This window comes from Neolamprologus multifasciatus, chromosome 7 (assembly GCF_963576455.1).
Source record: "Neolamprologus multifasciatus chromosome 7, fNeoMul1.2, whole genome shotgun sequence".
NCBI lineage: Eukaryota > Metazoa > Chordata > Actinopteri > Cichliformes > Cichlidae > Neolamprologus > Neolamprologus multifasciatus.
This window is the reverse complement of record NC_140445.1, coordinates 46117179-46133988: the sequence shown is the minus strand read 5'-3', so window position 1 is coordinate 46133988 and position 16810 is coordinate 46117179. Positions and strand designations below refer to the sequence as shown.

Genomic DNA, 16810 nt, shown 5'->3' with positions numbered 1-16810 from the left:
AGAAGGCAAACCTGTGGAGGCAGAGTGATGCTTTGGGCAATGTTCTCCTAGGAAACCTTGGGTCCTGCCATCCATGTGGATGCTACTTTGACATATACCACCCATTGTGGTATATATCACTCAAAGTGCATTAAACCTTAAAACAATTTAAAGTAAGTTCTAAAAATATCACCCACTGTACAGATCAGAACTGCTTTTTGTAGCAAGATACAAACATTTTTATTTTTGCATTAAATTCTGGCTTTTTAACATAGGAGTCAATGATGGCTCACTTTTGGAGCCAGCCTCAAGTGGTCATTCATAGGAACTGCAGTTTTATCACTTCAGCATTGGGATTGCTGCTTGGATTTAATTGGATTTTATAATTCCCAGAGTTTGGCATTGCAACCTACACACTGCCACACAAGCTGACTTAGGACAAATAATACTGACATGTTTGAATGGGTCTTCCTCTCTGCTGGACACAGTTTGAACAGAAACTGTTTGTGGTGGCCTGAAAAGGATGGACTGACACATTTTGGTGTGATGTTTTTGGCAGCATGTGTGTGTGTCTGTGTCTCTTTATGTGTGTATGTTGTTTGAACTTTTACTGTTTTGAGCACCTATTTGGGACCATTTAGATGGTCTGAGTACCGGGGGTAGCAATGATGTCATAGTTGGCACAGTGTGGACTGGACTCTAAGAGACGATGACACGTTGCCAATATCCTCCTGCTGCCCTTTTCTAGCAGCAGCTTTTTCACGCCACTCCTCACTTTCAGGGTGGTCAGTCGGCGTGTTGGCCTGGTTGTTTTTCTCACTCTCTGTTAGTCCTATAAAGTCTGCCTTAAAGGTCTTTTGTCAAGCTAGACTTATTAAAATGGTTTAAATAATCTGCATCATTCCTACAGTTCACTTTGAAGGTTGAAATCTAAAGCGTTTGTGTTGGCATGTGCCTGTGCAGGCTGTGCCACTGCTGCGTAAACAATTTAAACATGTTACTTTAATCCCTGAATAGCTATTTTTAGTATGTTGTATAGGCATGCGATTGTTCGGGGCTTTGCTATTATTATTGCTATTTTGATCCATCATTTAATTATTGTTATAAATGCCTCATTCAGAGGCTTTTCTCTGTAACAAGAATAAAAAGTGAAATTCTGGGTAAATAAAATAGTATAGCCTTGTGTTTTGAAGCAAATGTTATGATCAATATTCTACTAAATAAAAAACAGTATTTGTAGATAGTGAATCTGCAATGTCAGTTAAAAAAAGACTTTTAGTATACATACTCCAGTGTTCACATAAAGGCATGTGGCGCAGGTACTGTGTGTTTGTGTGTGGATGTTTGAGCTGCGAGGCATCACCATGGCAGTCTGCAGAAACAAAGACTGAACGATAGGCTTCCAAAAGCAGCTCAGAGGCGCTTCAAGGAGGGCGCAGAAAGGAAGGCTGGTATGAAACTAAGTTCTGAAGACGTTTAGACTCAAAACGCTGCAATACTTACATACTGAAGCACCAATGAGCTGTGTCTCTTTCCTTCATGGTTCAGTCTCCTCCTGTTCTTCCCATTGATTTCTTCCTTTCACTGTTTCAGACATAATGACAGTGAGCTAATGCTTCACCACTTCAGAAACACTGGGAAAGTTAGTGAAGCACTTTGCAATTGGTGGCCTAATGTTCTATGTTCTCATCTCCCTTATTGACTTGGAAGTGACTCATATGGTGATAATGATTTGCAGGTATTTAGAAAAAAACAGGTAAAGTAGGCAGGTGAATCTTTTGAACTGAAGTTAAAATTTTGTTGTAATCATATGCCATTTATTGTTCCCGTGTGAAGTTACAAAACCTTTTTTTAACCAGATTTGTGATGCATTCGACCACTTTCAGAGTGTTAAAGGTGCATTTTACTACATTCATGGCTTATTGTTTGACTGGAGTCTTAAGCAAGCCAAGTCTACTGAAGCCATCACTGCGCTGGCTTTGCACTTTTATAATAGACCATTTATCATCAACAATGGGCCTTGGTATGAGTTCAGTAGAAGATTACTTTTGAGACAATCCAATACTGGCACTTCTGTGCACATATTTAGGCTGTGACAAGTGGGACTTAAGTGTTTTTTTAAAGACAAGATACACTTTAATGGATCCCTGTGGGGAAATCTGTAGAGTTTGCAGGGATTTGGATATCTGGTAGCTCACACACGGTCCGCTTATTAAACCAGCTGACTCGAAAAAGATGCTGCAAAGGATTTACTGCATTACAAGTCAAAGTTGAGTGGACTCTGTTGTGTTGAGTATCCATTACCATTATCCATCCGTTACTAAGTGCTGTAGTACTGTTTTTTGCAGTTTTGTTCTCTACAAGAGAAGAATCTGCTGGCAAAGAGCTAAATGTTCATTTTAGGTTTCTGTTTATAGTCCACGTGTAGGACACATACATGAAACATAGTCTGAATACTAAAAATAAACAGTCTCAAAAGTCATAAAAATGATGCACATGATCCCGTATTTTGTGGACTGACAAGACAAAAGCAAAACTTTCTGGAAGTTTTTCATTTCATAAAAGAACATCAGACCAGCCGTCAAACATGGTGGTAGTGGTGTGATGGTCTGCGGCTGCTTTGCTGCTTCAGGACCTGGATGACTTGTCTCAACTGATGAAACCATTCTGATCTGTACCAGAAAATCCTGAAGGAGAATGTCCAGCCATCAGTTTGAGCTCTGATGCTCAAGCACACTGTTATGCCCCTGGACACAATATTGCATTTTATATTATGTGTTTTATATGACATTAGCTTTAGCTTTAATTTTTGTTAGTTCAGTTTTGTCTATATTTTCATTTGTTATTTTCTATTTAGTCATTTTTAAAGTGGTGACTCCAGGAAGATTAACAATTACTATAACAGAACCTAATCCAGTGACCTAAAGACATTAATGTGCAAGTTGTGGAAAATATCTATGATTTTGTCCAAATTAAATACAGTGAATCCCCAACACTGACACCCAGCTGTCACTGACAGACACTTATCTGGCTTATCATCCCAAACATTCAGATGTTAAATCACAGAACCTGGATTAGCATCAGAAACAAAGACTGTGGCTGTTGTAAACTGATGATAATGACTATAGTTCGAGGAGCTGGTTTGATACCTCAGCTTTGATGCCTGGAAATCCTTGAAAATATTAACAAGAACAACCCAAAGCAGCTGAGGTTAGGGGTAATGGCTGGTTAGGTGGATGAGGCAGTCATAACTACACAGTCAGCTTAAACACGGTAAGCGGCAGTGTAGAAATATGACATTGATTTGAGCTATTAGATTCAAAGAACAGGACAAATCTCTGTGTGTGAAGCTAATTATTCTCATCAGTATTCATCCCATAATTTTCATTTCTGCCATTCAGTTAGCGCTCTTTAGAAATGATGAAAACCTACTAAAACTTAAACAGCTATAGCAGCTCTGTTTCAGTGGATTGCAGACTGCAACATTGACTCAGCAGTCACTCGTTGCTTTTAGATACAAACAGACGATTGGCCTTGTAGTGTTGATGCATGGCTTTACTGCTCAAAGCCGACACAGTCCTGAAATGAGCAGGAAAAAGCAATGTCTGTATTGACTTCTTTAATTTTCCAGCCCACTTCACACCTCTTTATCTATAAGTACAGACAATAGTACTCGGTCCTAGGGAAGGAATAAGCTCACATTAGGCAAATGAGATTAAAAGCAGGGTAATGACTTTGTGATGTTGCTTCAGTCAACCTCTGCTGTCCTGACAGGGATATAAAGATGAAGCCCAAAGCATCGGTTCTTCCTCATTAACTCGCTGATTTTTTAACTTTATTTTCCTCGGGAGAAATCATGTCCAGGGCTACAGCTGCAAGAAGTCCCGGCCTGTCATGACAAAGTATTTAAGAAGTTTATTCATCAGAAGTGTCAAAAATGAACTGACTCTTTTTAAATGCTAATTTCTGCTGATTTCTTTCATCTTCCACGATAATAAACTCAGTATCTTCTATCTGTTGGCTTGAGAAAATCATGCATCTTAAGATGTCATCTTGGTCTTTGAAAAATTGTTAATTCTGATCTTTCTTTTTTCCATAGATGAAAACGATAGTTTGTGGAGAAAATAACTAGCAGAAAAATCAAAAATGTTGCTGCTTAAATTGCATAACATTTTCAGCTAATGAGACTCTAGCCGCTTTCTTGCCAGTGCTTGGTTTTTTGACCCATCTCTCTGCCTATGTTCATGGAGTACAAATAATCATGAACACACGTCACAGATTTTGAAGTCTTCCTACCACTGCTTGTTCTTTACCTTTTTGAGTATGAAATCTATGTGGCTGGCTGGCTGGTTGCTAGCTAGCTAGCTAGCACACGATTATTTTGGCTATACATTTTGGCTATAGCCAAAATAATGGTGTTAAGCAATAGAACTTCAGGCTTTGTGAAGGTCTTTGTGAAGTTTTTCTTTGGACATTGGCTGTTATTTCACTCATTTGTTCTGTCCAGTTCTCAAAGCATGAACCAGTATTGTTTCCCCACATAACAGACAAATTAGCAAATAACCAATTATAAGTTTTGTCTCTTGGCATTTTATTACTAACAGTCTAATATTTCTATAGTTGAATCTACAAAAATTACAAAGAGGACAGTCTAAGAGGCATACAATAGTATATCTGTACGAACAAGGTGATGCCCGAAGAGCTATTACCTAAAAACCTGGTATATCTCAGAATGGTGTTTGGCCTGAAAAATATTTACAGCAGATGAGCAATATCTACAAGCCATGTCCTTAAGAAGAAAAATCAAATAAAGATCTGACAGAGGACTTGAGCGATGTATCCGGTCCTTCACATGATCCGTCTACTGTTCACTGAACACAGAAATGGTCTTAGTGGAAAGGTGGCTGTCACAAAACCATTCTTAAGGAAGGGGAAAAGAGAGAAACAGCTGACACATTACACATTACTGTAGGCCTGGAATGAAAATTCTTATTTCAGCCCAGGTCTTATGAACTCATGTATTCAAATTTGAACTTTTTGGTTGAAATCATCATAAATATGCATGGAGAAGGTAAGGAGAGAGGTACAACACTGATATCTGCAGGCATCTGTAAAACACTGTAGATGCTCTGTGATGCTTTGGGGCTGGATTTCAGTGAGTGGTTTGGGGGCTCCTGTCTACATTAATTGTATTATGAACTCGGTGAACGGCCGACAGAGTTTGATCCACCAGGCAATACCATCTGGAAAGTGTCTGATGGTGAAAGGTTTATGTTTGAGCAAGACAGTGATCCTAAACATACTGTCAGTGCAGCAAAAGCATACCTGGATAGAAAAACACACAATGGAGCAGTATCAGTGGCCTCCCCAGATCCCCGACCTTATTATTATTGAAGCCAGCCAACATCCAAAGAAGAACTTTGAATGTCTACTCACTTCCTGTGTTTGATTGTATGACAAAGGTGATCCTTCAGAACCAACAGTGACTGTAGTGATTTGCAGTACCAATTTCTAAGCAACCAGGAACAACCAGGTGAAAAATATGAAGTGTTACTGTGCTAAGCATTAGAGTGAAATTCATTGTGGATCCTTTTTGATTGTTACTCATTTTAAACAGTGAGGGTTGTGGGGCATAAACCTTTTTTAGGCTTGGAAACTGGGGCATGCCAGAAAAAAAGTTTGAGAAACACTGAGCTAAGGGAACAAGGGCATCAAAACCATGCCAACACCCCCCCCCCCCCCCCCCCCCACACACCACATAACAGAGCCACCATATCCCCTCACTGTAGGGTTCAAGTGCTGTTTTTGAATTTATTTTAATTTGTCACATAAAATATATATCCTAGATTTTCACACACCTTTCTGATGGCTGCTCTGAAATTTACGGTATCTTAGTCACCTCCAGTCATGCTTGGTAAATACATTTGATCTGATGTTAAAGATCCTGTAAAATAACTCCAGCAGTGGCTCTCATGATCTAATGGCTTTCTTTTTAAATTAACATTATTATATTTCTTAATAACTGAGGCTACTTCTTTGAACGCCATAGGCATGAAAGATGTTAAGTAATAGAAATTAAGTTGTTAATTTAATAATTTAATTGGTAAAAAATTATGCATCATATTGATTAAAAGAATGTGCGTGGTCGAGGTAAAAAATTTGCATGGGTGGTACAGAAGCAAGGTTTGTAGCTACGCTCTCAAACTCAGTGGTTTTATATTCAAAAACATCTCCCTGTAGATATTTTATGTTTATTTTTTAAATATAAAAAAGTAGTGATCCTTGTTCCTGAATCACTTTCAACTCTTTTCCTCATGAATGCTTCAAAGCCTCTGATCCAATGCTGTGGTCCATTTTTCAAGTTTGTTTTCCACTGTAAATAAAACCCAATATTCTAAGCTCTGTTAGACCGATCTCCCTAGAAGGTTTTTTTTTTTTAAGCTGTTGTCTTTAAATTCCTTGAACCCCCCCTCACGCCAGCCCGCTGCTGTAAATGTGGAACATGTTATATGGAGCAGTGCAGTGGCTGGGCCTCGGTCGATCAGTGCTCCGTTTTAGTCGCCTTTAAACGGAGCGTTCTCATTTTGGGAGTTCAGACGTGGATATTTATATCAAGCAGGTCAGCTGAGAAGAGAGAGTCGAGAGCTGAAACACTGAGTCCTGTCTAACAAATGACCTTCCTTCCTCGGGGCCTGACGAGCAGAGTCGTGCAAGAACTGAGGGGAAGTGAAGAGTTCACATCTCCCAAGATCCCCAAGTCAACCGATGGAAGCAGGACAGATGACACCCAGCATGTAACCTGCTGCCAGAGTTATTTTTTTTCGTGTTAGTATGAATGTCTCTGATGGATTACAGAGTACTTCTTTGAACTGATGAAATTTATATGTAACAGTTTTGAAGTTCACGGTGAAACAAGGAACAAACATGGAGAAAGTTGGTAAAAACAGAAGTTTAACAGATTTGCACCTTGCAGTGAGCCCTCTAAGCAAAATCCACTCAATGGATTGTTTATTTAGAGACACTGTTGTCACACATTGTCAAAAAATATGAAGCCGCTGAATTAATGTGCTCCTATTTGAATATTAACCACTGTACCCAGATGCTGCAAGTAATCACAAAGTTTTCATAAGAAAGGAAACTTTATTTGTGAATACTTTGGCCCTGCGAGGTATTTGTTGTTTAAAAGAACCAAAAAAACACAAAAGAAACAACAACTCAGAGCAGAGTTTCAATTAGTTAATCAAACTCTTTGTCTAACACCTTTCTTGCATGTTAGTGCAATTAACGGTGACAACTGGATAATCAGATGGAGCGAAATGTAATGAAACAAAACAAATAATGTGCAGCAGTTAACAATCAAAGATGAAACATCAAATAAAGCAGCCTAGTGTGTAAAATACATTTAATCAAATAATAATAAAGTTAAAATATAGAAACAAAATAAGTTAAAAGACAATGCTAGATAAGGTATAATTAAAAAAAAAAACACGAAAAAATCACCAAATACAATAAAATGTACAATCTTGTTCATTATTGGTTATATTTCTAATATATCGTTTTAAAGAATAGGCCAGTTTTAGTAAAATAGTCAAATGTAAAATAGTAACATTGTAAAATGTGAAATAAAAACAACATCGGTCAGTCTATCTGTATTTGATTGTTTTAAATGATTATTAAGATGATTTTTTTTTTAACAATGGTGGCATCATCTAAACTGTCTACCTAAAAAGAAGCTTAACAGATGATTAAGTAGAACGCCCATCTATACCAAGGAGAAAGGTTTTCCTTGAATATTTCCTTCAATATCTGCTCATTTTCATCTCCATAGTTTTATGCTCAGACTGAGTAGCTTTGCATGACTCACTGTTCATAATAATCCTTAATTATAGCCCTGGACCAGTCCCTCAATTCATCCACTGTGTTAGGCGGGGCTTCTGCGTGCCAGAGGTGACAACATGTATCCACTCTCATTATCATTATATAAAACCAACTGAGAGTTTAGAGCAGCCTGAAGCCTGAACCTTTTGGTTAATGGGGATTACTTGACATTATCATTATTATTATTATTATTTTACATTTGGCCATCGTTGTTACACTATATATGATAAAAAAAAAAAATTGCTCTTGTTTAAAAAAAAATAACTGTGCTTTGCAGTTTCGACACTCACCAAGCGACTGCTAACAAATAGGAAGATTTAGCTTTGGCTGCAGTCTTTGTTGTGGACTTAGTAAAATCTGTGACAATGATATTCTAATGCACTGCTTTGATGTTAAAATTGCAGACATATCACAAAGCCTGAGAGCTGATTTGATACGAGTATGTCATTAGTACTTGAGACAAATTCAGCTGAGACGGAAAGCCGGGACCTTCTAAAAGCAGTAAAGCCTCTGCAGAGATATGAGTTATTTAAAAATAAAAAAAAAAGTGAAAATCAGCCAGTCTGAACAGCGCGAGTCTTCATTTTACTGCCTTTGCTTGGACGTCACTTTATGTGATAGGATGATGCCTCCTCGCTGGCTGCAATGCCAGTAAAAGAAAGCCACAGGGATGAATAGATGAGGGCAACTTGGCTGAACATTGCTGTCTTCAATAGGGCTCTTTAAACAAACATATTTAAGCTGTGGAGCAGACGCTGGCCTGCCTGAGGAGCCTTTAGCTTCGCACTGTTTGGTTCTCGGTGCACTGAGACCCACAAGGCTGACTCACATCACCGGGCTGTAATTTCCAGTAAATGTCTCATTATTTATTACAATAGGAATTTATCACAGGGCACTGGGTTAAAAGGCTGATATGAACAATGGATGTTTGTCATTAACCTTTTTTTTTAAATTTATATATGTGTTTGTGTGTGTTAATTGTGTGTTAATTTAAACCACTGAAAAATCCACCAGCATTTGACAGCTTTCTTTATGCTGATCGTGTTCATTAGATAAGTGAGAAACTTTGGCAGGACTTGCACATGACTTTGTCATTTGTCACTGTCCTGCAGATTCGTAGTCCACGTGGCCGATCAGTGTAACACTTTTGTCTTTTTGACAACAACAGTTTCTATAAGAAGAGCTCATTAATCAATGATGGATGTCCTGAACAACCTGGATGAGATGAGAATGGATACAAAATAGATCAAAGGCAGAGTTACTGCAGAATGGATTTAAAGAACAGGGAGTGGGTGCTGATTGGCTCGGAGAGCGTGGGCAGAAAGTTCGCTGGACAAGAGTTGTGATGCTGAAATTGAGAATGAGGTGATTCTGACAGCGTGGGAAATCAGAAGTGTGGGAGAAAATAGAGCTTCAGGAATAGCCTGAATCACCAGGAGGAATAGAGACATAATGTAAGAGATCACACCTACCCAACTGAACGTGAAAGCTTCATTTTGGGTGTTTTTAAAACTGCAAAACAGGAGACATGGACAAGGACACAGAGGAGAAACAAAAGTAAAACAATCAGTACAGGACAATGAATTAAAAGTTAGGACAGGATAGAAAATAAAGGAGCAAGCTGACATTTTGTGTTGAATGTCGAGGTGTCTGGGTGTGTTTGTGTGCAGGTGAGCCTGCCTGTGTACAAAGAAAAACTGAAGTTAGATGAAGAACACCAACATTGTCCTGAAGGTAAATGGTGTGCCCTGAATGTACAGCAACATGCTGGTATTTGTGGTTTTGGAGTGAACTACAGGCTGGATAGCTGTGGAAGCTGGGACAGCATTATTCACAATATTTCTTTTTTTGTGTGTTTATTTTGTTTTTATGTATTACCCTTTTTTTTACTGGGAAACAAAACAATCGTTATTATAACGGTTTCATTCAGATTTAGTCATTTATCCATTACTAAATTGGCCACTGCCATTGGTCAGTTTCATCTTATTTGAAGAAGTCCTGCTGATGCATTGATGTGTCTCATGTTCAGACAGATATAGATGACACTGGAAATAAATTATGAGCCAAGGACATTTGTCCTTGGCTCATAATGTAGCTTACATCATTATTTTGGAGACAGGAATATAATGATGCTGACCCGGTTGTTTCACTGTGTATGTGAAGAGAATTTTTATAATTCACAGAGAAACAGCATGTATTAGGATACATTGGGTTAAAAAGTAAAAACATAAATAAATAAAGATAATGATAAAACAGTGACTTGGTATAGTGCAGTAGTAGTAATACCTTGTCTTTTTAAAGGACAAGAAATTTTCATTACTGATGTTCCAGCTCCTCAGTAGGAGGGATGACTAACTCGGTGCCCTAACCTTCACTTGCCTACAACCATCTAAACTCCTCTGCCTGCTACTCGTTTCACATTTTTTACCTTGTGCATGTCTGTATGTTAAGTCTAGCGCATTAAGATTACCTTAATGTCTTCATGTCATAGACTCAACAATGATGTGGAAACATTCCTCAGAGACTTTGATTCATGCTGACATGATAACATCTGTTGCAGATTTGATGGCCCTACATTTATGATCCAAATCTCCCAGCATCACATCCCAAAGGTGCTCTACTGAAGTGATATCTGGTGGCAGTGGAGGCCATTTTAAAGCAGTGATCTCACTGTCACGTTCAAGAAACTAGTTTGAGCTGATTTGAGCTTTGTGACAGAGGCAGTCACTGAAAGACGACTAAGGAAGACAATACTCAGGCAGGCTGTAATCTTAAACAATACTGAGTTGGTACTAAGAGGCAGTGTTCCAGGAAAACATCCCACACATCATTATACCACCTCCAGCATAAACTGTTGACACAAGGAAGGATGGATCTATACTTTCATGTTGTTGATTCTAACATAAAGAAAAAAAAATCAGACTCATGAGACCTGGCACCAGTTCCAGTCTATTGTCAAGTTTCGGTGAGCCTCTATGAACTGTAGCATCAGTTTTTTGTTCTCAGCGGAAAGGAGCGACCTGGTGTCTTCTGCTGCTGTACCCCATTCACAGGTTTTCCAGTTTATACCACCCAAATCTTATATTTTATATAGTTAAAACAAAAAATAGCTGCACATTTTCTTATATGGAAAGCTTTAAAAAACGTTTATCATCTTAAAAAAAATACCTCCAAATATGAAATGATTATAAATGTTGTTTGAAATTCATTTTCTTTTAATTAACTCCCCTTAACCCTCTCCAGGCAGACGTTGCAGATTTGCAACAGTTAAGACCTAACAACCTGATTACCCCACATACATATTTTATGAGGTTTTTTTTACTCAGAAGTACCACTGCAGGACTTGGTTGTGCATTAGCAACAAAAAACTTAATTTGGGCCTGAGAGGGTTAAAACATAAGAGGGGAGGGGTCTTCACCTGAATTACAGTAAATATAATAACAAAATGCTAAAAGTTGAGCGTTGGAGGGCCTTTTAACCTGCCAGTGCACCACTGTCACCTACACAGAATTATCCCCATTAGCAGTAATTAGGAGTAAAGGTGACGTGGTCTGAGAAACCTTATCCTGCAGTGACAACGAGCCCTCTGAGAGGCTTGTTGATTTGCTGTGACCCCGAGGAGAAACATCAGCATTTCACACTGACAGAGAGTGTCTTTGTTGTTGTAGTATCTTGTCGTACCAGTCTGCAGTGTCAGCGAACAATCAGCTTGTGGGCAGCCATCGGCAGCAGCTAATGGGGTCTCTCCTCATCTGCTTCACCTGGAGGTGAAAGGAAAGCACCAAGTGTATGGGCCTCGTTCTTGTGAGAGCAAATTAACAAATTCATCCTGCAGCTGTGTGGTTCCAGCGTCTCTATTGTCCATATCGATGAGGCTGCTCGGTGTTGCGTTTTGCTCTTGCCAGGGATTAAAGTATCAAAGCAAACTTGCAAATCATGGCTCACCCTCGCAGCTTAGTCATCGCGCTGTGAAATCGGACGCGTCTGTGGGCAGATCTGCTGGAGTGTTAGAACTTCTGACTGCTGTCCCAGCAAGGGGTGTCGTTCTTCAGTTAAATCCTTCAGTGACCTCTCATCGCCACTCACCCCATGAAGCTGTCAGTTGATTAGAAATAGTTGCTTTCTATTGGTCTGCAGTGTGTTCCTATGGTAACATCAACAGAAGGAGCCACATCTTCTACTTTGGTTGAATGATGCTGGCTGAATGCTGCCTTATGAAGAATACATTGCAATATGAAAATAAATCCACTTTATAGGTTCACATGGGTTTCATAATTTAAACTGTTTGCTTCCTTAGTTGTGATAAATCAGTCAAGATGCAAGAGGTTTTGGATGAAAATAGTCTTTCACTATGGTAGATGTATTGCTAGCTCACATTTCCTGTTTGTAGTTTAATGCACCAGTAACAGGAGAGCTTAATGAACAATAACAATTAGCTTAAAATGCTAAAACGAATCAAAACATAATGAATGCTAAATGCAAGCAGAAGTCTTTTTTATTTGTATAGCTACTTTAAACTAGCCAGTTTTAAGGGCTCTATATAAGGACACTGACACAATTTAATATATCAGCATGACTAAAAATGGAAATAGATGATAGCTAAAAATCAGCAGCAACTATAAGGGTCTCATCTATATCAGATAGCATGATGTCATCATTTTCCCTAGCAACCACCTAGCAATGGGCTAAAATGACTCAGTTTTTGCATTTATCCAGTTCCAAGAAAAGGTCAACCAGTATCGTAGCATGGGCATGTACTCGTTTATTAAATTATGCACATAAATTACATGTAAAAAAAATACCTCAGACATTCCAACATCCACTCAGAGCTGAACTGAAGAAGCTTCTCGGATGATAGATGAAACATCTTCAAGAAACTTAAAGAAGTCCAAAAGCTTTTGTTTCCAAGACCACTCAGAAGAGAGATTAAGCTGACGTACGTGTGCCAGTCATTTAAACACAATTATTACTCTCAAATGACATAAATCAAATATAAAAAAGGATATTGTGTTTATGAAATGGTGATATCAAAAACCATCAACCATATCCCTGTGTAACTCCTAATGAACCAGAACATTTGAATCAAAAAGAAGCAATTAGACCGTCTGAAAGTTCATTGTTCAGTTCCTGAAGTAACAACCAACATCTGTAATTTAATGTAAATATCCAGATAACCTGTCTTCTCCTTGATAATAGTAGTATATATGCTGTGGTTTTTGGTGTTAAAACTGTGGGAGCTTAATTAGAATAAAACGTTTATTAACTCTATGTTGAACCATTGTTATTGCTATTGAAAATGTGATATGCAGCTTTTAGTTCTTATGACGCACCACAAAAAGATCACATGTGTGAATGAGTTCGTGATCTGAGAATAGGTAGAATCACTGTGAGGAGAGAAAATAACTCTTGACATTTTCTGAAAATGTCACAGATGATGTGTAGAAAAGAGAAAAATGTGGTTGAATACAAAATGATTCAGTTCAGCTCACTCTGGTTTTTCCAAAATTGTACTAATGTCATTTGGTACGAAAAAAAAGGATATAAATGGATGAATCAGATCAGCTGAAAACAGATAATATGTCTGTGATTATTGTGTGCAATATAATATTTGAGTGCTTCTCCCTGTGATCACAGATGATCTAGACTTAATATCACACTGATTGCATTATTGATATTCAAGTGGAATAATTTCAGAGCTTCTCTTTAATGTATTAAATTACTTGTTTCATATAAACTCCACTGCATCTTAACAGTCCTTTTTTTTCTTAATGCTGTTCTTTTTGCAGCATGGTATCTTAAGCTGGCAGTGATTTACATTATAGTCTTTTCATGGAAAACACGTGACAGATTGCAAAGAGGAAGGCAAAGTACTGCAAACTCGGGGGATGCACTGAAGATCCCAGCGGATGGTGGAGTCACTGAGATCCTCCTATTAATAGAGCTCTGAGATATCTAATTTTCCCTGAAACAAAGGGGAATTAAAAGCTTAACACCACCTCTAAAATGAGTAATGTACATAATATAACAAATATGATAGTTCCCATTTTTATGCTCATTTAGTAAGTAAGTGGTTTTTTTATTATTTTAAATGTTAATGTTTAAAATGTCATTTTGTTTTTACATACTGTACGTTTAGCTCCTGTCTAGACCTTTCTAAAATCCCTGCCCTGGATTGGTCACCTGGTACTACATAAACAATACATTGGTTACCAATCATGTGAGTAGAGCTGTCAGTTGCTAACAAAATGCCAGACCTCAGCCTAACACGTTAGACGAGAACGCAGGGAAGCTGACCACTGTCCCTGTGTCATTCATTCCCATTCACTCAAAGACTTTTGATGAAATGATCTGCACGAATATAAAACAATATTTTGCTCATCATCCATGTAAAGATTTTGTAACTCATACTATAGTCAAGATGACTGTGATCAACCTCAATGCAACGGAGATCTCAGCATCTCCATAGACTCCCTGTGCAGCTATAGGAATTTTGCCATATGTAACATTTGCACATTAACTAAAATATAAACTCTGGGCTGAGCTCTCTAAGATGGGACAGCAGCCTCTGTTCTAGTGGCTTGTTTCTAGCTAAACATGACATGACTCTGACGTGCTGCTGCTGTTTTAAATCTTTGAATTTAAAGTGTTGATTGTTTCTCTGTTAATAAGTGAGATAAAACCTAACTTTTAATTTGTGGTGTACTTTTGGGGGAGACACATAATATCAAAAATGTAAATGTAAGGAAGTGTTTTAAATTTTCTTGTGTTTTGCTTGTTTTATGTCCTCTATGCATAAGTGCGTTAGTGTTTACTTTCAATCCATGTCCAAATACTGTTTCTATTCAGTCAAAAAATAGAGAAAAATGATGTCCAATTTACAGACATTGTTCCCAAGTTCTGTAATGCACTGTATAAAATGCTGTTAGCCATCCTAGCGCAACTTGCATACAGCAAGCTCATGGCCCAGCAGTTCCCTTTAATCGAGAACTTTGCAGCAGAAAGGGGAGATCTCCCTTTTAATGGGAATAAACCTCCAGCAAAACCAGCCTGAGGGAGGGGAGCATCTCCCTCACCAGGTTGTGGTGAGGAGAGAACGAAGGGAGGAAAGACGAGTGCAGAGAAACAACAAATAAAATCTCGAGGGTTTAATTTTAAACTTCACCCAACAGACATTTGTGACCTCTTTCTTATTCCAACTTTTGCTCTTGCATTGATGCACAAGTGGGTTGCCTGTCTCTATAAAGGGACTGCCCCACATATAGTAGAGAATGCAGTATAGTAAATCTCTCTGACTCAAAGAGGTTTTCCAGATCAAGTCTGGATGCAATCCAAACAGGATGTCTTCAAACCAGATGGCTGAATGTCTGCCAGCATTTTCGATCAAGTCGTTTACCTCCTTCGACCTTTCCGGCCTCCATAACCTTTCTTCAGATTTGTTACATTAAAAAAATATTTAAAAGGTTTTCCATCTTCTCTTTCAGGACAAAGGACTCTCCACCACAGGAGTGATGTCTTAGAGACCGTAGTGCTCGTCAACCCTTCAGAAGGCACTGTTTTATCAGAGGTAAGAGCAGCATATTCTGAATTACTGTTCTTTGCTGGTTTACGTTTATTGATGTGAGAAAAGGAGATGCTTACAGTGAGTTCATCTGTGTTTAGCAGCCCTATTTTACCTAATTATTTTACCTAACTTTCCTTTATGGAAAACCTCTTTGAGGATAATGACATTCATGAACTTTTTAACTTCTTCTGGTTTAGGTTTTAGCTGTTACTATTCCTTCCATAGTTTATCAGAACCATAGGTGATGTAAAATATGGATGTACCCACTGGGGTCGATTTCACCGACTAGTTTGGCTGCCCCATGTTTTTGGAGGCAGAAGTTACCATATATGGACGAGAAGATGAAGCCCTAAGCTACCAGCCAGTGCAAGCAAACTTAGTTAGCAGTCAGCATCTATGAAGCCACATTATTTGTCTGATAATTCCATTAAAAAGGCTCCAAAAATGCACAAAACAGTAGAGTTCCAGTTCAGCGACACCATTTAGCAGAGATGGTAAATGGCCTGCATTTGTATAGCGCTTTTCTAGTCCTTAAGGACCCCAAAGCGCTTTACACTACATTCAGTCATTCACCCATTCACACACACATTCACACACTGGCGATGGCAAGCCACATTGTAGCCACAGCTGCCCTGGGGCGCACTGACAGAGGCGAAGCTGCCGGACACAGGCGCCACCGGGCCCTCTGACCACCACCAGATGACGCTTAGCAGACACACAATCAGCTACAGTTGCATTTGTGCTTGTTCTACTGACACGTGTCAATATGACCACTCCCCTTACTCCGCTTAAAAAAAATTTCAACCTTGCCAGCTTTTTATTGCAGTAAAGTCTGACATTTTAACACGGGAGTCTTTGGGGATTAGCTATGTTCTGGAACCAGCGTCACATTTTGTTTTCAGCTCCAGAGGTTTCTGCTTTCATTGTGCTCAGATGGTTTTCAGACATGTTTGAGCAGATGTATGTTAACAACTATGTTGAAATTAAACTATGCTAACAGATGGAGATTGCTTTCTTCTTAAAAGTCCTTTTTAAAATGGCAGACCTTTCCACAGATGTTAAGCCATATTACATGTTTACCTAAATGTAGTGTGGAATTGGCGAGGTTATGACTGCTTTAGAGTTGCCAATTGGTAGAATTGGCAAAAAGTACAAAGGTTCTGGGGCAAAGCTAAAGCATAGTGGTGAGGCCACAAATACACTTAATTCAAATTCTTTATTCCATGTCATTTTCCTCACAGTTACGTTCATCTTTTTATTGCACACAAATTTGAGTTGTTTCTATGACTTTCTATGACACAAAATAAAGGCCTGATTTCAGTTGCTTAAGTCAAGTAGTCGGCATTATCTTTTTGTCCTTTTAAAAGGAAAGAAGGGTGAAAAAAATCAGGC

General features: G+C 38.5%; 1 protein-coding gene across 3 annotated transcripts in view; it reads left to right on the top strand.

The window, feature by feature from the left end:
* The window catches only part of map1ab (microtubule-associated protein 1Ab), an 83787-nt gene that overhangs the window by 44042 nt on the left and 22935 nt on the right, over window positions 1–16810 (top strand). For all 3 annotated transcript variants that reach the window (XM_085168937.1, XM_085168938.1, XM_085168939.1), the window contains one exon: window positions 15339–15421. In XM_085168937.1, coding sequence (XP_085025063.1) covers window positions 15339–15421 — 83 coding nt within the window. The remainder of the gene's footprint in view (window positions 1–15338; window positions 15422–16810) is intronic.